At 42.6% G+C, this 17,373-nt stretch overlaps 1 protein-coding gene across 5 annotated transcripts in view; it reads left to right on the forward strand.

Annotated features, from left to right (window-relative positions):
* The window catches only part of ELAVL4 (ELAV like RNA binding protein 4), a 161,390-nt gene that overhangs the window by 140,852 nt on the left and 3,165 nt on the right, over positions 1-17,373 (forward strand). For all 5 annotated transcript variants that reach the window (XM_086952408.1, XM_086952407.1, XM_086952411.1 and 2 more), the window contains 3 exons: positions 6,041-6,194; positions 8,701-8,926; positions 13,803-13,841. In XM_086952408.1, coding sequence (XP_086808534.1) covers positions 6,041-6,194; positions 8,701-8,926; positions 13,803-13,841 — 419 coding nt within the window. The remainder of the gene's footprint in view (positions 1-6,040; positions 6,195-8,700; positions 8,927-13,802; positions 13,842-17,373) is intronic.

A 17,373-nucleotide genomic window follows, 5' to 3' on the forward strand; every position in this document is an offset into this window, starting at 1 on the left:
ATACAATGCAAAATGTCACAATTCAAATTTAAAATGATGCAATATATTCAATCATATACGGCAGCACATATGTGTTGTTTCTTGTCGTGAACTGATTTTGGCTCCATCCTAAAATTATCCAGAACATCTGAGTGAGCAATCTGTGAGGAGAAGGAAACCAGCCTAGTGACACCTTCATGCTGTTTATACAATATTTCTTCTAAAGCTTAGCAAGGAGAAGACGCTCTCTGATTCAACAATTACAATGAAAAAAAGGCCCCCGCCACTCCGCTATGGCTACTGGGTTGATGCTGGTGTTTGAAAAAGTCTTGACTCCTAAAAAATAGCCAGTATACCTACGATGTTGTTAGTCCATCATCATCTACTTTGTTCGGCTTACAACACCTATGACTTTGGGAAGCTCGAAAGAACTAATTATCTACTGCTTGCAGTACAGTTTATTATCCTTGCATTCCTGGGTCCATAACTAGTATAATTCCTCCTCAATACCTGTTTGTAAAGATCAAACAGTGTTAAGATAAGTCTAAGAAAAAAGTAATTCTGCCCCTCACACTACGTGTCATAATTATTACAAACTATTGCCCTGGGCTAATCTTGTTAATACAATGTTATGTCTTATTATTCCTAGCTGCCCATTGAAAGCATTGTGTGTGCAGCGGCCCCATGCCTTTTTATCTGCTTAGTCCCCTGCCTGATGATTCATTCTATATCTGGATTCTTTTCGGTAATGGCACACTGCTGCTTACAAGGCATTGCCTTCAGCCAAGAGCAGGGCTTGTATTTATAACATTTTAAATCATCCTTGCAGCCCAAGGCTCTGGAAGCTGAGCAAAAGCAATTCTCTATAAATCCTTTAATAGTGGACTGAGGGCATCTGTAGACTATAATTATAACTATGGGATCACGAACAATGCAGATAACAGAGAAATACAATAAGAAACTGGATATGCCACTGCTGCGAATCCCACAGTTATGGGAAATCGACTTCTCCAGCCTTACACGAAGCTTGATCCAGAGGACATATCAGGACTTTCATGACCAGGATGTGACAGTTGTGAACTTACTGAGCAGGTTCCTAAGGACTCTTCAATTACAAAGATGTTACTTCAAGACGCAGAGCCGCATGGTAGCGGCATCCGCGGCCCGGTTTATTTAAACATGAGTGTGGCATGACCACCTAAAATATTCCAGTGTGTCTTTGATCTGGCAATTGACTTATTTAGGAGGACTCTTCCCATGTCTGTGACGTCAGAAGAGCATGAGTTGGCTTTTAACATTGCCTTCAGTGAAAATAGTGTCGCAAAAGTCATCGCTGGAAAGAAGTGCCATTAGAGGACTGACGAATAAAACAACTAAACCGCCTCACACCTCCCCTCTAGAGTCTTAGATGAGTATGAAATGTGGTTTAACTAACTTAGACATATTTTGTTACCAAATATTAGCAATGTGTCATTGACTCAATAGATACAGTACAAAAAAATAGGCCACTGCCAACTATTGCTCTGGGCTTGGTATTTTGTGGTTTTAACATCCTGCAGCCTTTAAAAAGAGCCAACCTCATTTTTGTGGTACGAGTCATCTCACCCTGTACCCATGGTCATAAAGCAGCACGCGGGCATTACACTACTCTGGACCGAAAAAATCCACATGTAGTAGTGGTGAGGGCTTAGTATGATTCAATGGTTTTTGCCAGCATCACTAGTCTGCTAAGAGTTGACACCATTACAAGATGATAACTGGTGTCACATTTGAGTCACCTCTAGCCCTTCTCCTCATACCAGTACGATATGGGTGGGAATTATCTGGCGGAATCTGAGGTTTAAAGCCACATTGAACTCACAATCTGAGCTGGAGAGGTCAACATTATCCATTCGAAAACAGGTTCATCCTATCCATGTAGGACATCACAATGGAAGCTGATCAAGAAAACTCACTATTCCAACACAGGCTTCCTGAGAAAACTAAGCTTTTGCGAAATATCAAGAAATTCACTCATTTGCATTATATACATTTCGCCATGGAAGGCTGCTTCAAGCTAAAATATAAAATATAGACTGTAAAACTGCAGCTGAGCGATATTTTCTGCTCGAAACCGTCTCTTGTGTGACTTTTGCAAGAAAGGTATGCCCCTGCTTCACTTTTCATGCAGGGTACCAGTTAAATATATATCAGGTTGTATCCATAATGTTGCTGAATTTTCATGAACACTGCATGTATTTTGTGAAAATATGTTTTTGTTATTTCACCCGACGCCTAAAAAAACCCTGTTTGCTGATAGATTTTGTCAGATTTAGTTCTGTTTCATGAGTCGCACTCGCCCACTTTTATTTCAGCTGTGAATATGATGTTGTTATAAATCCACCACTTTCAGACGGCACTGAGTGACAGAAACTGTCTTGGTGAAATTACTGGATCTTATGTAAAAGGATGTGTCTGCAGTTATTATGTCCATAAAAGATGGAATACAACACTGGCACTTAGGGGCTGATTACAGTGTCAGTCGGAAAGCCTAATCCCGACACCGACTCATAATCGTGACTGACCGACTTGCAATTGGTGGTTCCTACCAACTGATTATGATGGGACTAAACACTGTTCGATCGGGTTCCCATTTACTCCTATAGGAACCTGTGTTACGCCCAACAGCACAGACTCCTATGGGGAAATGGGGGCTGTGCCGAAAACCCTGCACCCTGTGGCAGGCACCCCATGGTGCCTGCCACACAGTGCAGGCTTTTACAGGGGAATCCCTTAGGTACCCCCTTATTCCCCATCCGGAGTTCGCAGGATGAAGGGGCCCTGCTAGGGACCTCAAAGTCACTTTCCGACAGCCTTTTTGTGTCGGACAGGCCGACTCGGAAAGGTTGTTGGAAACCAACATCGTAATCGCTATATCGGAAACACAGTCTAGAAAGCTGTATGATGCGAGTTCGACCGACACGGATTCTCCGAGAGCCGGTCGGAACCAATTCGGAAATCCGTGCGGTTTAGAAACCGTCCTCGAAAATTGTAATTGATAGGTCAGATTGTAAACCGACTGAGTCCGTTGCAAGCGTTTCGACTCGGTCGAGGAGGTCCCGACTGTCAGGAGAAAGCTTTCTGACCAAAATCGTAATCTGTTCCTTACTGTTCACTTTTTTTCTGATAGGAACAGCACTTTCCAAAGCCCTCATAACACTGTTGTACCAAGCACTGGATTCTGAAATTGGGAGCAAGGGAAGTAGTCATCAAAAATCTGTCCCTCAGCTTTAAAAAGTAGGTAACTCGCAGGTAAAAGCTTGGAGATGAAGGCTAATAGGGCAGTTTTGCAAAATAACAAACCGAACAGACTCCCATTTAATGTGTCCAAAGAAAGTTGCTTTTTTTTTATATATTACATATGTGGGACAGTGGAAAGCAGTAGAAAGAAGAGACAGGTAGGAACAGGGTACACACCGCCCTCACCCTGCCACACGCACTTCCATGCCCCATAAGCCTCTACTGTTGCGGTCGCCCGCTCAGTGCTCGTTAGAAGCTCTGGCTTGTTACCGAAACAGGGTACGGGACATATCTCAAAATTGTTGCATCCTTGACTGATGTGTCTCCCCAAGCTTCTTGCCACACCAGTTGTGCAAGCGCGTTTTCTGACAGCCTTACGGTTTATTCTATATATCATATTCTTTTTTCATGAAAAGAACGCTCTTGAATGGCCTTTTTTTACCTTAATTCCTCAAGACCTCAAAGTTAATCATGCTTTTTATTTTATTTTGAATCCTACGCATTTGTTTTTAAAGCACTGCCTACCACCACCTAGAAGCCTCGTTAGGTTAGCAGTATGGGTTAGAATAAGTGTTGAGAATAAGAGGCAGTCACACAGCCAGTGAAGAGCTAGAGTCTGGTGGTAGCAACCCTCATCCAATAAGACCAGGATGCAGTGCAGAAGCCTAAGATAGTTCAGGGATGTCATTTATGGCCTTAGAAACAGATAATAGCCAGTCTTCAGCTTCTGACCAATAGATTATTGTTTGTATATCTAAAACGTATCCTTGGACATAAAAAACAATTGATCACCTTCATGTTCTCAATTCAGTGCACTAGTTTCTGGAATGTTAAAGGACAGTCAATCTCTCTACTGTAGAATTGTCTTAAAGTTATGCCTATTCATGATACCTACATCATCCCTGCTCACTTTTTCTTTTTATTGAGTGTTCTACTGAAAGGAAATTGTTTTGATCACAGTTAGATTTGTTATTATTATACCAAAAAAGATGCATTGGGGCCAGCTTGGTATTCATTTGCAAGACTAGACAGCCCATCTATCTGGATGAGCTAGGACAGAAGAATCAACCTAAAATTCTGGAATGCCATTAAAAGAGTACCTAAGTGGTATGTAAAGCAGAAATTCGGTTTTATAGTCATTAATTGGCTTCTTATTTCAAGATGAAGTAGTAGTGTCCAGTGTTCGGGAAACTTGCGGAGCCCCCTCCTTGGGGACATTTTGAGCAATTCCTAGTTGCTGTCAAGAGCAAGAAGACCATCTTGGAGCACAAACCTCAAACCTAGGCATCCAGCAACTCCTAGAATCTAAGGTGCAAATGAGCCAAACAAAAGGTTGGGAAACACAGTGGCTAAATAGAACTAGGTGGCATATACACCACAATCCACCCACAGACCCAGTGGGGTAGGGATGGAGTTCTTTGGTCGTCTATTGTTAGGTAAGAACCCCGTGTAGTAAGCAAGGACATAAACCACAAACGGCAGGTACATGTCAGGGGGACAGACAGAAGAACAAGAGCCATAGCACATGGTCTCCTCAAGAGGACCTGTAAAAGGTTAACAGGGATACATTGCTGCAGGAGTCCATCAGCAATCCATGATTAAGAATACAAAGATACAAGTTGTGGTGGAAGGCCCGTAGACCGAACCCCCTCTTATGAGCTCCCTCCACTGAGACAGCGTTGACCAGGTGCTGAGACCACAAAGCGCCAGAAGACTGTGAAATAGTGAACATTGTTTCATTACAGATTGCTGTGTCAATCAGGCTCTCAACGCCCATAGGGCTTCAGCCACCTCCCCCTCCCCCAACATCCCCCGTGTCGCGTGTGTCAAACTGGGCGGAGACAGCTGCCCCACACACGCAGACAGTTCTTGAGCAGCTGTGGGCTGGCTGGTCTGGCGTCTCATCGCAGCTGCACCCGAGCATTTCACAGGTCTTTGAAAGACCATTTACTTGATAACGAGGCTTTGTTGTGTTTTTTCACCCATTCCTAGAGCCCTTAATCTCCACTCTGACTATTCCTTAAAGTTGAAAATTGCTTTTGCTGCCACAGTGAGAGAATGCATTTTCTGAAAAGTAACCTCAGGCTTTGTTCTTTTGCAGTTTTATACAGCTCGAACTCCACCCGAAGGTACTGAGGCACTTTTGTGTGTGCACCAGTTACAAGGACACATTGCTGGAAATATTAGCCCTCTCTCCGCACCACCTCCCGAAATGTGGTGCTTGTTGCGCCCCTGGTGTGTGAGGGAAACGTCCTAAAAAGTGCTTCCTCCCTCCGCTTTTACGTAGACGACTCCACACACACACACTCGCTTTGAACGATTCCGGACCCGAAGGTTTTTTGTGTGTTCCATGTCACTATAATATACACAGAAGGTCAATAACTAGCATGTTCATTTTTCTTCCTCTGTGGTGATTGCTACATTCACACTTACATAGTTTCTGTTTGTTGCAGACCATATTGTATGTGTATCGCATCCTTCCTAGGCTGCCAAGGCTAGTTATGCGGTAATGTGCCCTTATGAGGTGCGTTCAATTCTGGGCATCTATAGCTGAGCAGTACCACTGCATAATAACATGCATACTCTGCTAAATATTTGACGTGAATATGGGGAGGATAAAAATGCATAGTTACAAAAGGAAAAATTTCATCAAAAGTGTAATTTTATACATTCATTAAACAATTGCAAATCCTTAGAGCTGAGACAATATATCTGCCCTGTTGGTGATTTTGAGAATTTTCTGGGTGTCTAAAGAGTGACTCTCTCTTTTTCATTCCCCCAGGTATCTTATGCTCGTCCCAGCTCAGCCTCAATCCGGGATGCTAACCTATACGTCAGCGGCCTTCCAAAAACAATGACCCAGAAGGAACTGGAGCAGTTATTTTCACAATATGGACGCATCATCACCTCACGAATTCTGGTCGATCAAGTTACAGGTTAGACGGTTTGATGTTTGTTTCTTGTAATATCTCATGATTAAACCCTGATATTATCTCTTTCTAGCTTTGAAACCTAATTGGAAAGCCAAGCATTGCTGAGCTCTGGCTGTAGCTTTTAAAGGATGGGAAGGGGTACCTGTTGTAGTATCCCTCAGAGACATCACCCCACTCTCTCTCGTGCCCTGCCAGAGCTGCCACTGCAGAGTGGGGCTGAGAACTTGTTTTAATTGTAAGGTGCACGTAATGCACCTTACAACTTAATCTTTTAGGAAGGGCCTTAAAACCTGGCTTTCTACCCTTTAGTATGTGTCACTCTGCTGTTAATGAATGTTTTTATCTGTTATGTTTTTCTTTTTATGAGCTGCCAATATAAAGCGCCGGGACACTCCAATGGAGTAGCCGTGCGCTATAGAAATCAAATGTAACATATATAACATAACATAACATAACAATGCCTAGTGACCCCTAATGGCTACATGGGGGAATAGCACCACCTTGTTGTGTGTACCAGAAACTATCATATCTACATACATTGAGGCCAGTGGCTGCATGCACACTAGACCCACCTCTGTATAAATGTCACCTGCACTTCATCCTTGCTTTTATTTTTTCCTGCCAACCTCTAAACTGTTGCAGTGAGACAAGTACGCGATCATATGAAGTTTCCCCAAGACATGTTCCATTGGACATGTCCTCATTAGGTGGACCCCGTGTAGCAGTGTCAGCAGCTTGAGCTGTTCGGGCATCAGTATAATTATTTAAGTGGCCTGCTCAGAGGCATCTTCATTTTTCGTAGCACAACAGGCCGGATGTACTGCGCAAGTCGTCTCCCAGGGTGCTACCTGCGGGCAGCGTATTCGGCTTCAGGCTACCGGCAGATGTTTGGGGGAGCTTCTCCCCCAAGGGAGGCTCATTGCTTCAGGCGCTCATGCACTTACTCTCCTCTGCGTGGAAGGTAAAGGCGAAGGCGGCACTCGCTGCACAGCTTGGCAAGGAGAGAATGATTTAGGCATCCTTGCAACCCAGCTGTTTTATTCTGTTTATAGCCTTTTTGTAGGTAATGGCAAATCCCAAAGAAAGGTCAAATCTAAGAAATATGAGCTAGTTGTTAACCCTCCCACTCACCACAAGCTGCTCCTTTAATGAAGCAGAGAACCTTATAAAAGATTCCAGGGATAGTATTAAAATGTCCACAGCAAGAAATGTTTTAATTGTTCAATGTCCTCACCACCATTTTTGTCTAATAATCTTTGCCTCCTCTCAGATTTTAGCATTTTAAGGAATTGTAGCATGTAATGCTACTGTGGTGCTGAAGCATGTTAGCACACACACTTGACCCCACAAAGGCACAAGTGCACATGTGCACAGGGACATACTTTGGGATTGCACTTACAAGCATGAAAAACACCCAGCGGTGTAAGGTCTTTTAAACCTTTTAAAACATATTTTTCATAATCACCTATAATCGAACTCCTGCATGTGTATTTGTTCGTTGTAAAATATGTGTGCATTTTGTTGTCTTTCCTCTTATTTTGGACGGATACAAATTGTGCAGTTGCACTTTTCGCTCATTAACACAAACGGTAAACCCATATTTCTGCGACAATTCTTGTGTAACAAGGCGGCATCACTTCTGTTACTGTGCACACAATTATTGCTGTTGAAACAGTGTGTTACTGAGCACACTTTTGACAGTAATTACATTTGTATTTCTGTGCACAGAACTGTTTTGTTTCACTCCACAATATTGGATCACTTGCAGTAGAGTTGCCATTGATGCATCTGTTATTTTACAGATAGGAATTGTGGTCCTGTGTGCACACGTTTCGTTATGTACACGTCTAACACGATTGTGGTACTGTACATTCAAGTACTACGGAAGATGCATTTGCGTTACTGTATAAACATAGGTTTCCATAGCCATGGTTGGACTACTGTCCAAAACGATTTGTGAAATGCACAAAATTGGGTTGCAACCCATACCTTCAAAAAACATTATTTGTGATAAACAATTTTACGTGTTCTGATAATTAGAACATCAATTCACATGTTGCAGTACAATTATAAATATATCAGCTTATATTTGTGTTCTTTAACCCCTTGCATGCGGCCGCGATTCTTCACCTGTGCGGCAAAATCGCGAGTGGGCGAGTTCATGACGGCTCCCAGCCGTCATCAGCACACGAGCACCGCGGTGCTTGACGGACGGGGGCCGTCATCAGCATGCAAGGGGTTAAAGTATCTATTTCAGACTTTGACAAAAAAAACTAGATTAAAACTGTGCACAACTTCAACGTTTTGGGAAAAAAAGAATATTCCCATCACTTTAGCTTATGTGCCTCCTATCCTTCAGTGAAGTGATACTGTTCGAGAGTAGCCCCTTTTTTCCAATCTATGCTACTACAGCTGGACCTTAAACCACCATTGACCGCCGTTCGTGTTTTGCAGACTCTGTTGTACATTCTTGGAACTGTGCTAAAGGTGTCTTTCCTCCCATCCCCAGGTGTGTCGCGGGGAGTGGGATTCATCCGTTTTGATAAGAGGATAGAAGCAGAAGAAGCCATAAAGGGACTTAATGGTCAGAAGCCTAGTGGTGCTACAGAACCAATTACTGTGAAGTTTGCCAACAACCCCAGCCAGAAAACAAGTCAAGCGCTCCTCTCGCAGCTGTACCAATCTCCCAACAGACGCTACCCCGGCCCGCTGCACCACCAGGCCCAAAGATTCAGGTAAGAACCAGAGACGGGTGTGCTGTATACATATATGATACATGGGAGCCTACAACTCCTGTATAATAGCCAGTCTCAACTTTCCTTGTTACAGTCGAATTGTGACCTCTCTAGTCACCTGTAATAACGAAATGGCATATCTGCTCAACTGTAAAAACTTATTATAGTTGGGTTCTGGCATCAAAATGCCTGCTGCCACAGGCATCTGCAAGGGCGAAAGGCAGATATCATAGCACAATTACAGCCACAGTTTAAACTAGGGAAACAAGAACAGGCTAGACCTTTTGATCTGTTCTTCAGAAATTAACTAAAGGAGATATATGTGGCATCATGTTTTCCCCCTGTAGGTTATTGGTGGAAAGACAGACTCTTTATATGCTTGTTCCTACACATTCTGAGCCACAGCATATTTTTTACGTGACTTACATTCAAATTACTAACTGCTTTTTGGTGTGTTTAATTTCTTAGTACAGATTCTGCTTTTGTTCTTGTCTGTAATGAACATGGAAAGCAAGACTCCCAAGTATTTAAGCAATTTATGGGCAAGGCGATGGTGTGCCACATATTATAAGGAATATAATACCATCTGTCATACATTAAAAGGATATTGCAAGTAACCTCAGAGTTCCATTACCTTATAAGAAACTTAGCCTTCACCCCATTTTTCTCTACATGGTTGCAGAACTCCTCAGTGACTTGCAATATCTTTATAATGTATGGCAGGAGCTATTTTATACAACATATAATATGTCTTTCAGAGAAGCAGGACTTGTTACTTGTGCAGGTGTTTGACAGCACCAGCATTGGTTTTGCAGTAGAAACTCACGTTATTGCCCTCAGGTGTAGTTGTATTTTGCTATATGATTTTTTTAATGGTTAATTCATTCTGAAAACGAGAATTCAAGCTAAGATAATAATTTTGATTAGAGTGAGTAGTGTTACTGCTACTAATTGTCCACATTTTTATCAAGGCACCCTTGACTGAGCATCTCACTTTGACATGAAAAAGTTGCAGTTTTGACATTTACAAATAAAAATGATATTTTATCACACAATACAGTGCTTGGGGCCCTCAGCACAAGTTTTCCTGCCACAGATGTATGGCATAATGGAGTATTATAATTATCGTACGTAATATGAGAGCGAGGATGGGAGGTCGGACGCTTTCCGTCCTTTGATAACCTCTGGAATTATCTATCACCGGTACTCTTAGCGGAAGAGATCCCTACTCCCCTTTGAACCCAAGCAAAGACGTCTCTTTTCCCCCAGCGGAGACTCTGTAGAGACGCTGGCTATGCACAATGCCAAGGAGCCATCTTCGTGGGGTAGGGGAGATGCAGAAAGGCTTTAAGCCCAAATATAACATGGATGGGTTCTATAGACCTACTTGCAAAAGTGTAGTTTACCAGATTCTGTCGTGGAACTCTTAAAAGCTGACATGTAGAATGAGCCTTTGGAGCTCCCTTTGTGCAAAGTCCCACAGGGTGCATTGAAGCTCAAAGATAGCCTTGAAAGAGGGCGGCACTGCTGCGTTAGCCACCAGAGCGGGAAGTCAGCAAAGACTCCCAGTGCAGTGCTGTTTTTAGTGTGCTGCACTGCCTGGCCAAGGAGAGGAGAGTACCACATATTGAGGGTTATGGAAATTTGATCAGCAGAGTATTGGAGAATCCTTCCCTGATTGTTTATTGACCCAAGTTCAAAGTGGGATAGAAGAAAATGTGCTAAACAATTGCAGGCTCCACTGTAAGGTTTGCTCCTGCACGATGGTGGTCTAAATACATGCACACAAAGCATCATCTTTGCATCTGCCCAGGTTTAGAAACCATTGCACATCACCAGATTTGTGTGTGGACGCCTTAAGGTCTAGGGTTACTTTACAGGCATTCTCCAGCCGGATCTTTACCACCTAGCTGCACTTGGAAACCAGTGAGGTAGATTTCTGTCACAACTTTAGTTCCGGGGTGGCTTAGGACAGCATCCTTTTGAGATCACTAAAAGGAACGCCACTGAGCTGGGAAACAGAAACACCAACCCATCTATCAACCAATTACTCAGGGTATACAACATAAATTATGAATATTATTAATGTCGCTGTTTCTATGTGCGCACCTAAGCCAGGGGGTAAATTGACTCCACTTACATTTGATTTATTTCAGTGGCGTCCTTCCAAAAATTCCATCTGATTGGCTGAATGCTATACTGTTGCTTCTGTTTTATATAGGTCATAACTCCAGCGGTGGCATTAAAAAAATCCGTAATTTTGAGCAAAGCACAAGATGGAATGAAAAAACTTTTTTTTTTAGTAGAAAATAGTTTTACGATGCTCTTTTAGTGCTCGCCTCACCTTTCATCCAGCGAGCAAGAATAGTTTCCAGGGAATTTCAGGGCTGTTGGAAATGTGTACAGTGAGTTTTCCCTAAGTGCCTTATTGAGCCACTCTGTGATAATAGACAGACACTTACTTCAATTTCTGCTCTTCCAACCTTTGCAAACAGGATGAGACAACCTCACATGTTTTGTATTCCAGATACTGCAGGCTTGAAGGTATGGCCTGAAACATTGACTGTAGGGAATCGACATGTGTTCTGTAAAAAGAGTCCAGATTAAGTAAGGGGTGCAGGGTTGTTTTGCAGACACTACATACTGGGTCGGACCGTAGTCGCAGAATGCTCTACCAGAAGCACGTGCCTCCAGCATTGACAGGGAGACCTGAAGGCTGCAAAAGTGCCTCGAGGGTGTCTTGTGGAAGCGATGCTTCGAGAGTCAGTCCCTTCTTGCACCCTCCACCCAATGAGACCCGTCTCAATGCCCTACAGAAGCACGTGCCTCCAGCATTGACAGGGAGACCTGAAGGCTGCAAAAGTGCCTCGAGGATGTCTTGTGGAAGCGATGCTTTGAGAGTCAGCCCCTTCTTGCATCCTCCACCCAATGAGACCCGTCTCACGTGGAGGAGATCCTTTGACAGTCGGTGACAGCAGCTTTCCTCCACCCAGTGAGGGCTGTCCCATGAGAAGGAGGTGCTTTAACAGTTGATGACTGCATCCGGTGAGTCCTTCAGGCATGCGCAAAAGTTGGGTTGGAACTCTTGTCTGTACAGCATGGGAACTGCTGCAGCTCATGATTTTCTGCAAAGCAAATGTGGCCCGCCCCACTGCATATACGCGTATACCTTGCTGTCATCGGTTGCAGGCTTATTATACAATGCAGAGGTTAAAATTTGCAGGGTGCATTTACATGGACGTCATTTGGGGTCGTCAGGGGTCGCAGCTGCGTCATCTAGCTTGCTCCCTTCTACTCCCGGCACTTCCTGTGCGACCCCTAGCCTCAGAGGGGGGCAAAACGTTTGCTTCCCCTGAGGCTAGGGGTCGCACAGGAAGTGCCGGGAGTAGCAGGAAGCAAGCTAGAGGTCGCAGCTGCGACCCCTGACTACCCCCAAACGACGTCCATGTGCATTCACTCAGTGATATGTGGTGGTGCTCTACTGCGGACATCGTGAAGGCCACTATCTGAGCACTGGGATCTAAAAAGTAAAGCACCTTCCGTAGGGAATCACAATGCCGTGATTCAGCAAGGTTTTAGCGCCCCTTTAACACCAGTTGATATAACTAGTGCTATACCAGTAGGACAAAGGGACCCTCCAGTGAAAATAAATAAATCTAGGGGCAGATTACAAGCCTGTTGCGCTGCCAATACGTCACTTTCTTTGACACACTGGCAGCGCATTTCTTTGCCCCATATTTACAAGGACAGGAAAACCCACCCTACGTGGCTTTTCCTGTCCTTGTAAATACGGCCCCTTTACACGCAGCACTTTGCGTGAAAGGGGCGTTCCATGGGTGTTGCTGTGGGTGTTCCCACGCAACACCCATGGAACCAGACACATGTCCAGATTTCGAGAAATCGTAAACCTGGAAATGCTTCAGTTTGCTACGCCACCCTAGGGGTGACGTAGCCAGGCAACGAGGAGAAATGTTTTAATTTCTCCTTGTTTTTTCCTCTTTCAATGCGTGCTGCATTCTACAGCACACATTGAATGAGGAAAATGCCTGTAGTGATTGTTTTTGTGCAGGAAGGTGCCCCTTCCTTCACAAAAACAATCTCCCCACGAGGCAGGCATCCTTGTACCATGGTGCATGGGTGCTTGCGCCGGCGCATGGCAGCTGTTTGTGTGCCCACACAGAGGAGAGCATCATTGTAGATATGTCGCATTCCTGTGCTCTGAAAGTGCGTCAGCGTGGCGCAGCCAAAGGGCTTACGGTGCCGCGCTACGGCACTTTCTTGTAGATCTGCCCCCTAGTGTTCTTACCCAGTGTTACTTTTTTCAACAATGACAAGCATTAATGGTTCTAGAAGGTCCTTTTGTTTGATAATGTCTGGTAGGATTGGAAAACCTACAATGAAGTCTTTTACTGTGTGTCTCCTTTAAAGGGACACAGAAAGCCTGCTTTCCCTTACATAATAAATTATGTGCAATCAAGCCAAGAGTTCATAGACAATAAATCTGATTTCTGTAACCTGGGAGTGATTAAACCTTTCTTTCTATAGTCATTTAAAGTTGACAATTCTTGATTTCTGATTAAATATTTTAGCTCCGAAGCAATTTTCCACCTATTGATTAGAAGGGAATATCTTTGCACAAAGAAGGGCTGATTATGTGGGTTGTTTTAAATCTTAATATGGGTATGGTGGACAAAACGCCTTTTAAAACTGAGAGAGAGACCTTTGCGGCACTGTACAGACTGATGGTCCTAACGTTGATGCCGAGTGTTGTTGAAATATTTCTTCTGTTGAAATGGTACATTTTTGTTGATAGTTCCGTTGAGTAATCTTGCCATCTGTGAGACATTAACCCAGAGACCCTCCTTCTCTTTTTCAGGCTGGACAATTTGCTTAATATGGCTTATGGCGTAAAAAGGTAATTAGAAATCTGCTGACTGCCAGATGTCCGCATTGGCACAGAATGGGGATATCATTTTCTCTTTAACTCTATCTCGATTTCATCTTTAATTCTTTTGTTTTTCTGCCATTTTACGTTTGAGCGCCACTTGATTTTATTTCTTTGACAAGTGCACAGATTTGTCTTTTTCATGATTTATATTTTGGTAAGCTTTGGGTAGGGGAGTGATTAAGGTGCAACAGTGACAATTGTATTAACATTTGAACATAAAAATGAACCTGTTCAACCAGTTTTGAAAACTGAAACTATTAGTGGCACATTCATAAAAGCATTTCACAAGCACTTTGGAAGCAATTGTTTTGCATTTTTAATGCAAGAATTTAGCTGCTGGCGACTTTCATTGGAATCAGAATTATTAAAAGGATATTCCGCTAATTACAAAGGTGATAGTTTTAGCAGTTCTGCCGGGAAATGTAATTTTCATCAGTAGCCTGTGGCTAGAAATCATAACAAGACATCACTGTCCTTCATGCTGCTGTAGTTTATGACAATAATTCCAAGAGTGTCTCCGTTTGCACCTTAGTTTCTCTTCCTTTTGTTTTTATGGATTTAACAACTGTTCGTTGGTTAACTTCAAATTTGCTATGGTTTTCCCATCATATAAAATCATTTAATTTAATTTTGTTTAAAATATATTGTACTGTTGTTTTTCATAGTTTGTCAAGCGTACTGTGAATAATTGCCAAAGGCATATTTTCTGTATTGATGCACAGTCTAAATTTATTTTGTATTGTTGCCGTCCTCATTTTGTTCAGAATATACATGCACCTTTATACCTCTGCCTTTGGTAAATTTTCATGACCTACAGAAGCATTTTCTTAAATCAGTTATCATTAACAATTTATTCAGAGCCAATTCAATAGCAACTGCTTTTGTTGTGTGGGTCAGTTAGACAACTTAGGCAGAATCAGACTCAACACTGACCACACTCTCCAGCTAATTATGGTTGACTTTTTTTTCACCCTGAAAATCCCAGAAACAGTACACATCTTGACCTTCAAAGCCCGCCTCTTCATTAGACTGACCTCACTGGAAGGCATTGCACAGTGTGGCAATATTATCCATCCCTTTATCACCAAAATGTGGTAATTTCAGCCTTGATTAATTTAGTTTGTGTCATGAAACATTTGCTGGAGTTTGTGCAATTTACAAATACATTGATATACACATATAATCAAAGGACCTTATCGCAGATTCTTTTGCCCTCATTCCACTCAATCAACAGCACCCTAACATCTAGCCGAGCAGGACTGAGCAACCATTGGCACATCACCCATTTACTCTCCCTCAGGACACCATTTGAAATGGCAGACCATCCTCCTAACCTTTGGCTTATCTAAACAACTTCCATCTTTTCCATGATTACCACTCCCCCTTTACAGTTTTTTTAACACAGACATTGTCACTGTTAACTGTTAGAACACAAAATAAACATCTTTGCTTTCATACATCCTTGGACTGCTCCACTATTTGACTGCTCTGGACTCTCTCAAATGTAGAGTTTTAGTTTAACATGTCAATGATAATTCAAAAGAAACAGAAAAACCTAGGGACTTGCGATTATGTCAAAGGGCCATGAGCAAAAGAAAAGAGGTTCAAAAGTAAAAAAGCATCTTTATGCGTATATGAATAACTATGTAGCTGAGAAGAGTATTGATGAGCTGCGTGCTAGAGGAGGGGGTTGGTAGAAATATGATAGGGGGAGGGGCCTCGAGTTAGTTGCAGAATTGCAGATTAAGTATCCTTTAGGAAATTATTCAGGGTCATCCAGATTAGGTTGAAGGTAGATCTTGCTGTGTTTTTAAAGAGATATTTTCAAGTCTATGTGGTCGACCAAGAACATTCCATTATAGAGTCTTCTTTCTACCACATAGCACATATTCGTAAATCACAAGAACGATAACCTATTCCTGGCACAATCTTTCTTCCTGACACCTTACTCCTCCACCAGTTTATCTATGTGATTATTCTTTCTGTTGACCTCCAATATTCTCCAAGACAGATTCTTATCATCCATGGTTTTCAGCTTTTGTAGTCTGTAGGTCTCCTGTTACAAAATGAAGGTGTGCCATATATGAGAAGGCAGATTACAAGCAGTTAAGCCTAGAAGTGTCATCCATAAATACTTCTTTTTTTGTTTTGTTTACGTAATGGATGCTTCCCACTTAAATCAAAATTAGACAGACAGAAGTGGCATTTTTACACCTCACTAGCTACAATCCTGACCCTAACATTCAATAATGGCCTTAGAACATGCGCTTTAAAGGTTTGTCCCCCAACTTGCTCTCATATGCTGAATTCCTAAAGCTCCACAATGACTCCCAACTACACTTCAATTCACTTGTTGCAAGAAAGACCCAGCTGCAATGAATGACAAGCTCTCGCATGTTCAAATCCCTAAGCCACACTCTACCATGCTGTATATTAACGTGTAAATTTTATCAATGCACTTATGGCCGGCAAATCTATCCTTGACTCCAGACCCAAAATTGACGTAATACTGCAAACTATCTACTCTTTTTGGAAGCCCACTTTCTACAGGTCTCACTCTAAACAGAAATGTATTTTCGCACCTAAAATGATCTAATTGTAATCAAACTCTATAAGTCTTGATGACTAAAACCCAGATGATACTATGGCCCATCCAGATGTTCTACAAGCTGAGGTTCAGCAGATTCTCCACTTAACCCCCTCTGGTTTGAACATGTTTTTGTGGACCTGCCACCCAGATAGATGTGTCCAGGTCAACAAACACCAATCTCAACGTCTGAATCTTGGCGCCAACCATCATTGCTGCCTTTGGACCAACAACTGCTGAACAAGAACGCCGTTTACCAATGCCCTCTTCCTTTTGAGAACCCTGATAATCAAATTAGCGCATTTGAAGATAAAGAAAGACCTGAATTTAAAACCATACTTGTGGCTGCAGTCATCACTCCTTCCTAAACAATGGCTCCATCAGTAAAGCCTTCAAGACTGCTACCCTTCTACCTCTTCTCAATAAACCATCTTTTGAACCCTTAACAATTTTGTAAATAACTGCCACATCACCACTCTCCTTAGTCAATTAAAAACACTAGAGGCAGTTTTCTTGTTCCTATTGAGGAGCAATTAAATACAGATGTCTACAAGTCAGGATTTTGCCATAGTAACAGAACTGAAGCAGTGCTGCTGGTAGCCTGAGAGATATACTTGCAACCACAGGCAAGGGGTCGTTTTTCAGGTGAACTCCTGGTTCATGACTTTGCTATGAACATTAAAATCAGTGCAGTGACAACTGTGTCCTTCAAATAAGGCAACACATGCACATCCTCAGTGGGCCAAACACAAAGTTGGACTACGCCAACATCTGTATTAACAGTTAAACAGCAAACAGATTGCATTCAGAAAGTCCATAACAGTGTTGGCACAACCATCACAGGCTTATTGACAAGAGGCCACTTCACCCTCTCCCTTCTCTCTTCTGGTGAGACGTAGAATCAGGTTTAAA

The sequence above is a fragment of the Lissotriton vulgaris genome, chromosome 1_1, assembly GCF_964263255.1.
Source record: "Lissotriton vulgaris chromosome 1_1, aLisVul1.2, whole genome shotgun sequence".
Taxonomy (NCBI): Eukaryota; Metazoa; Chordata; class Amphibia; order Caudata; family Salamandridae; genus Lissotriton; species Lissotriton vulgaris.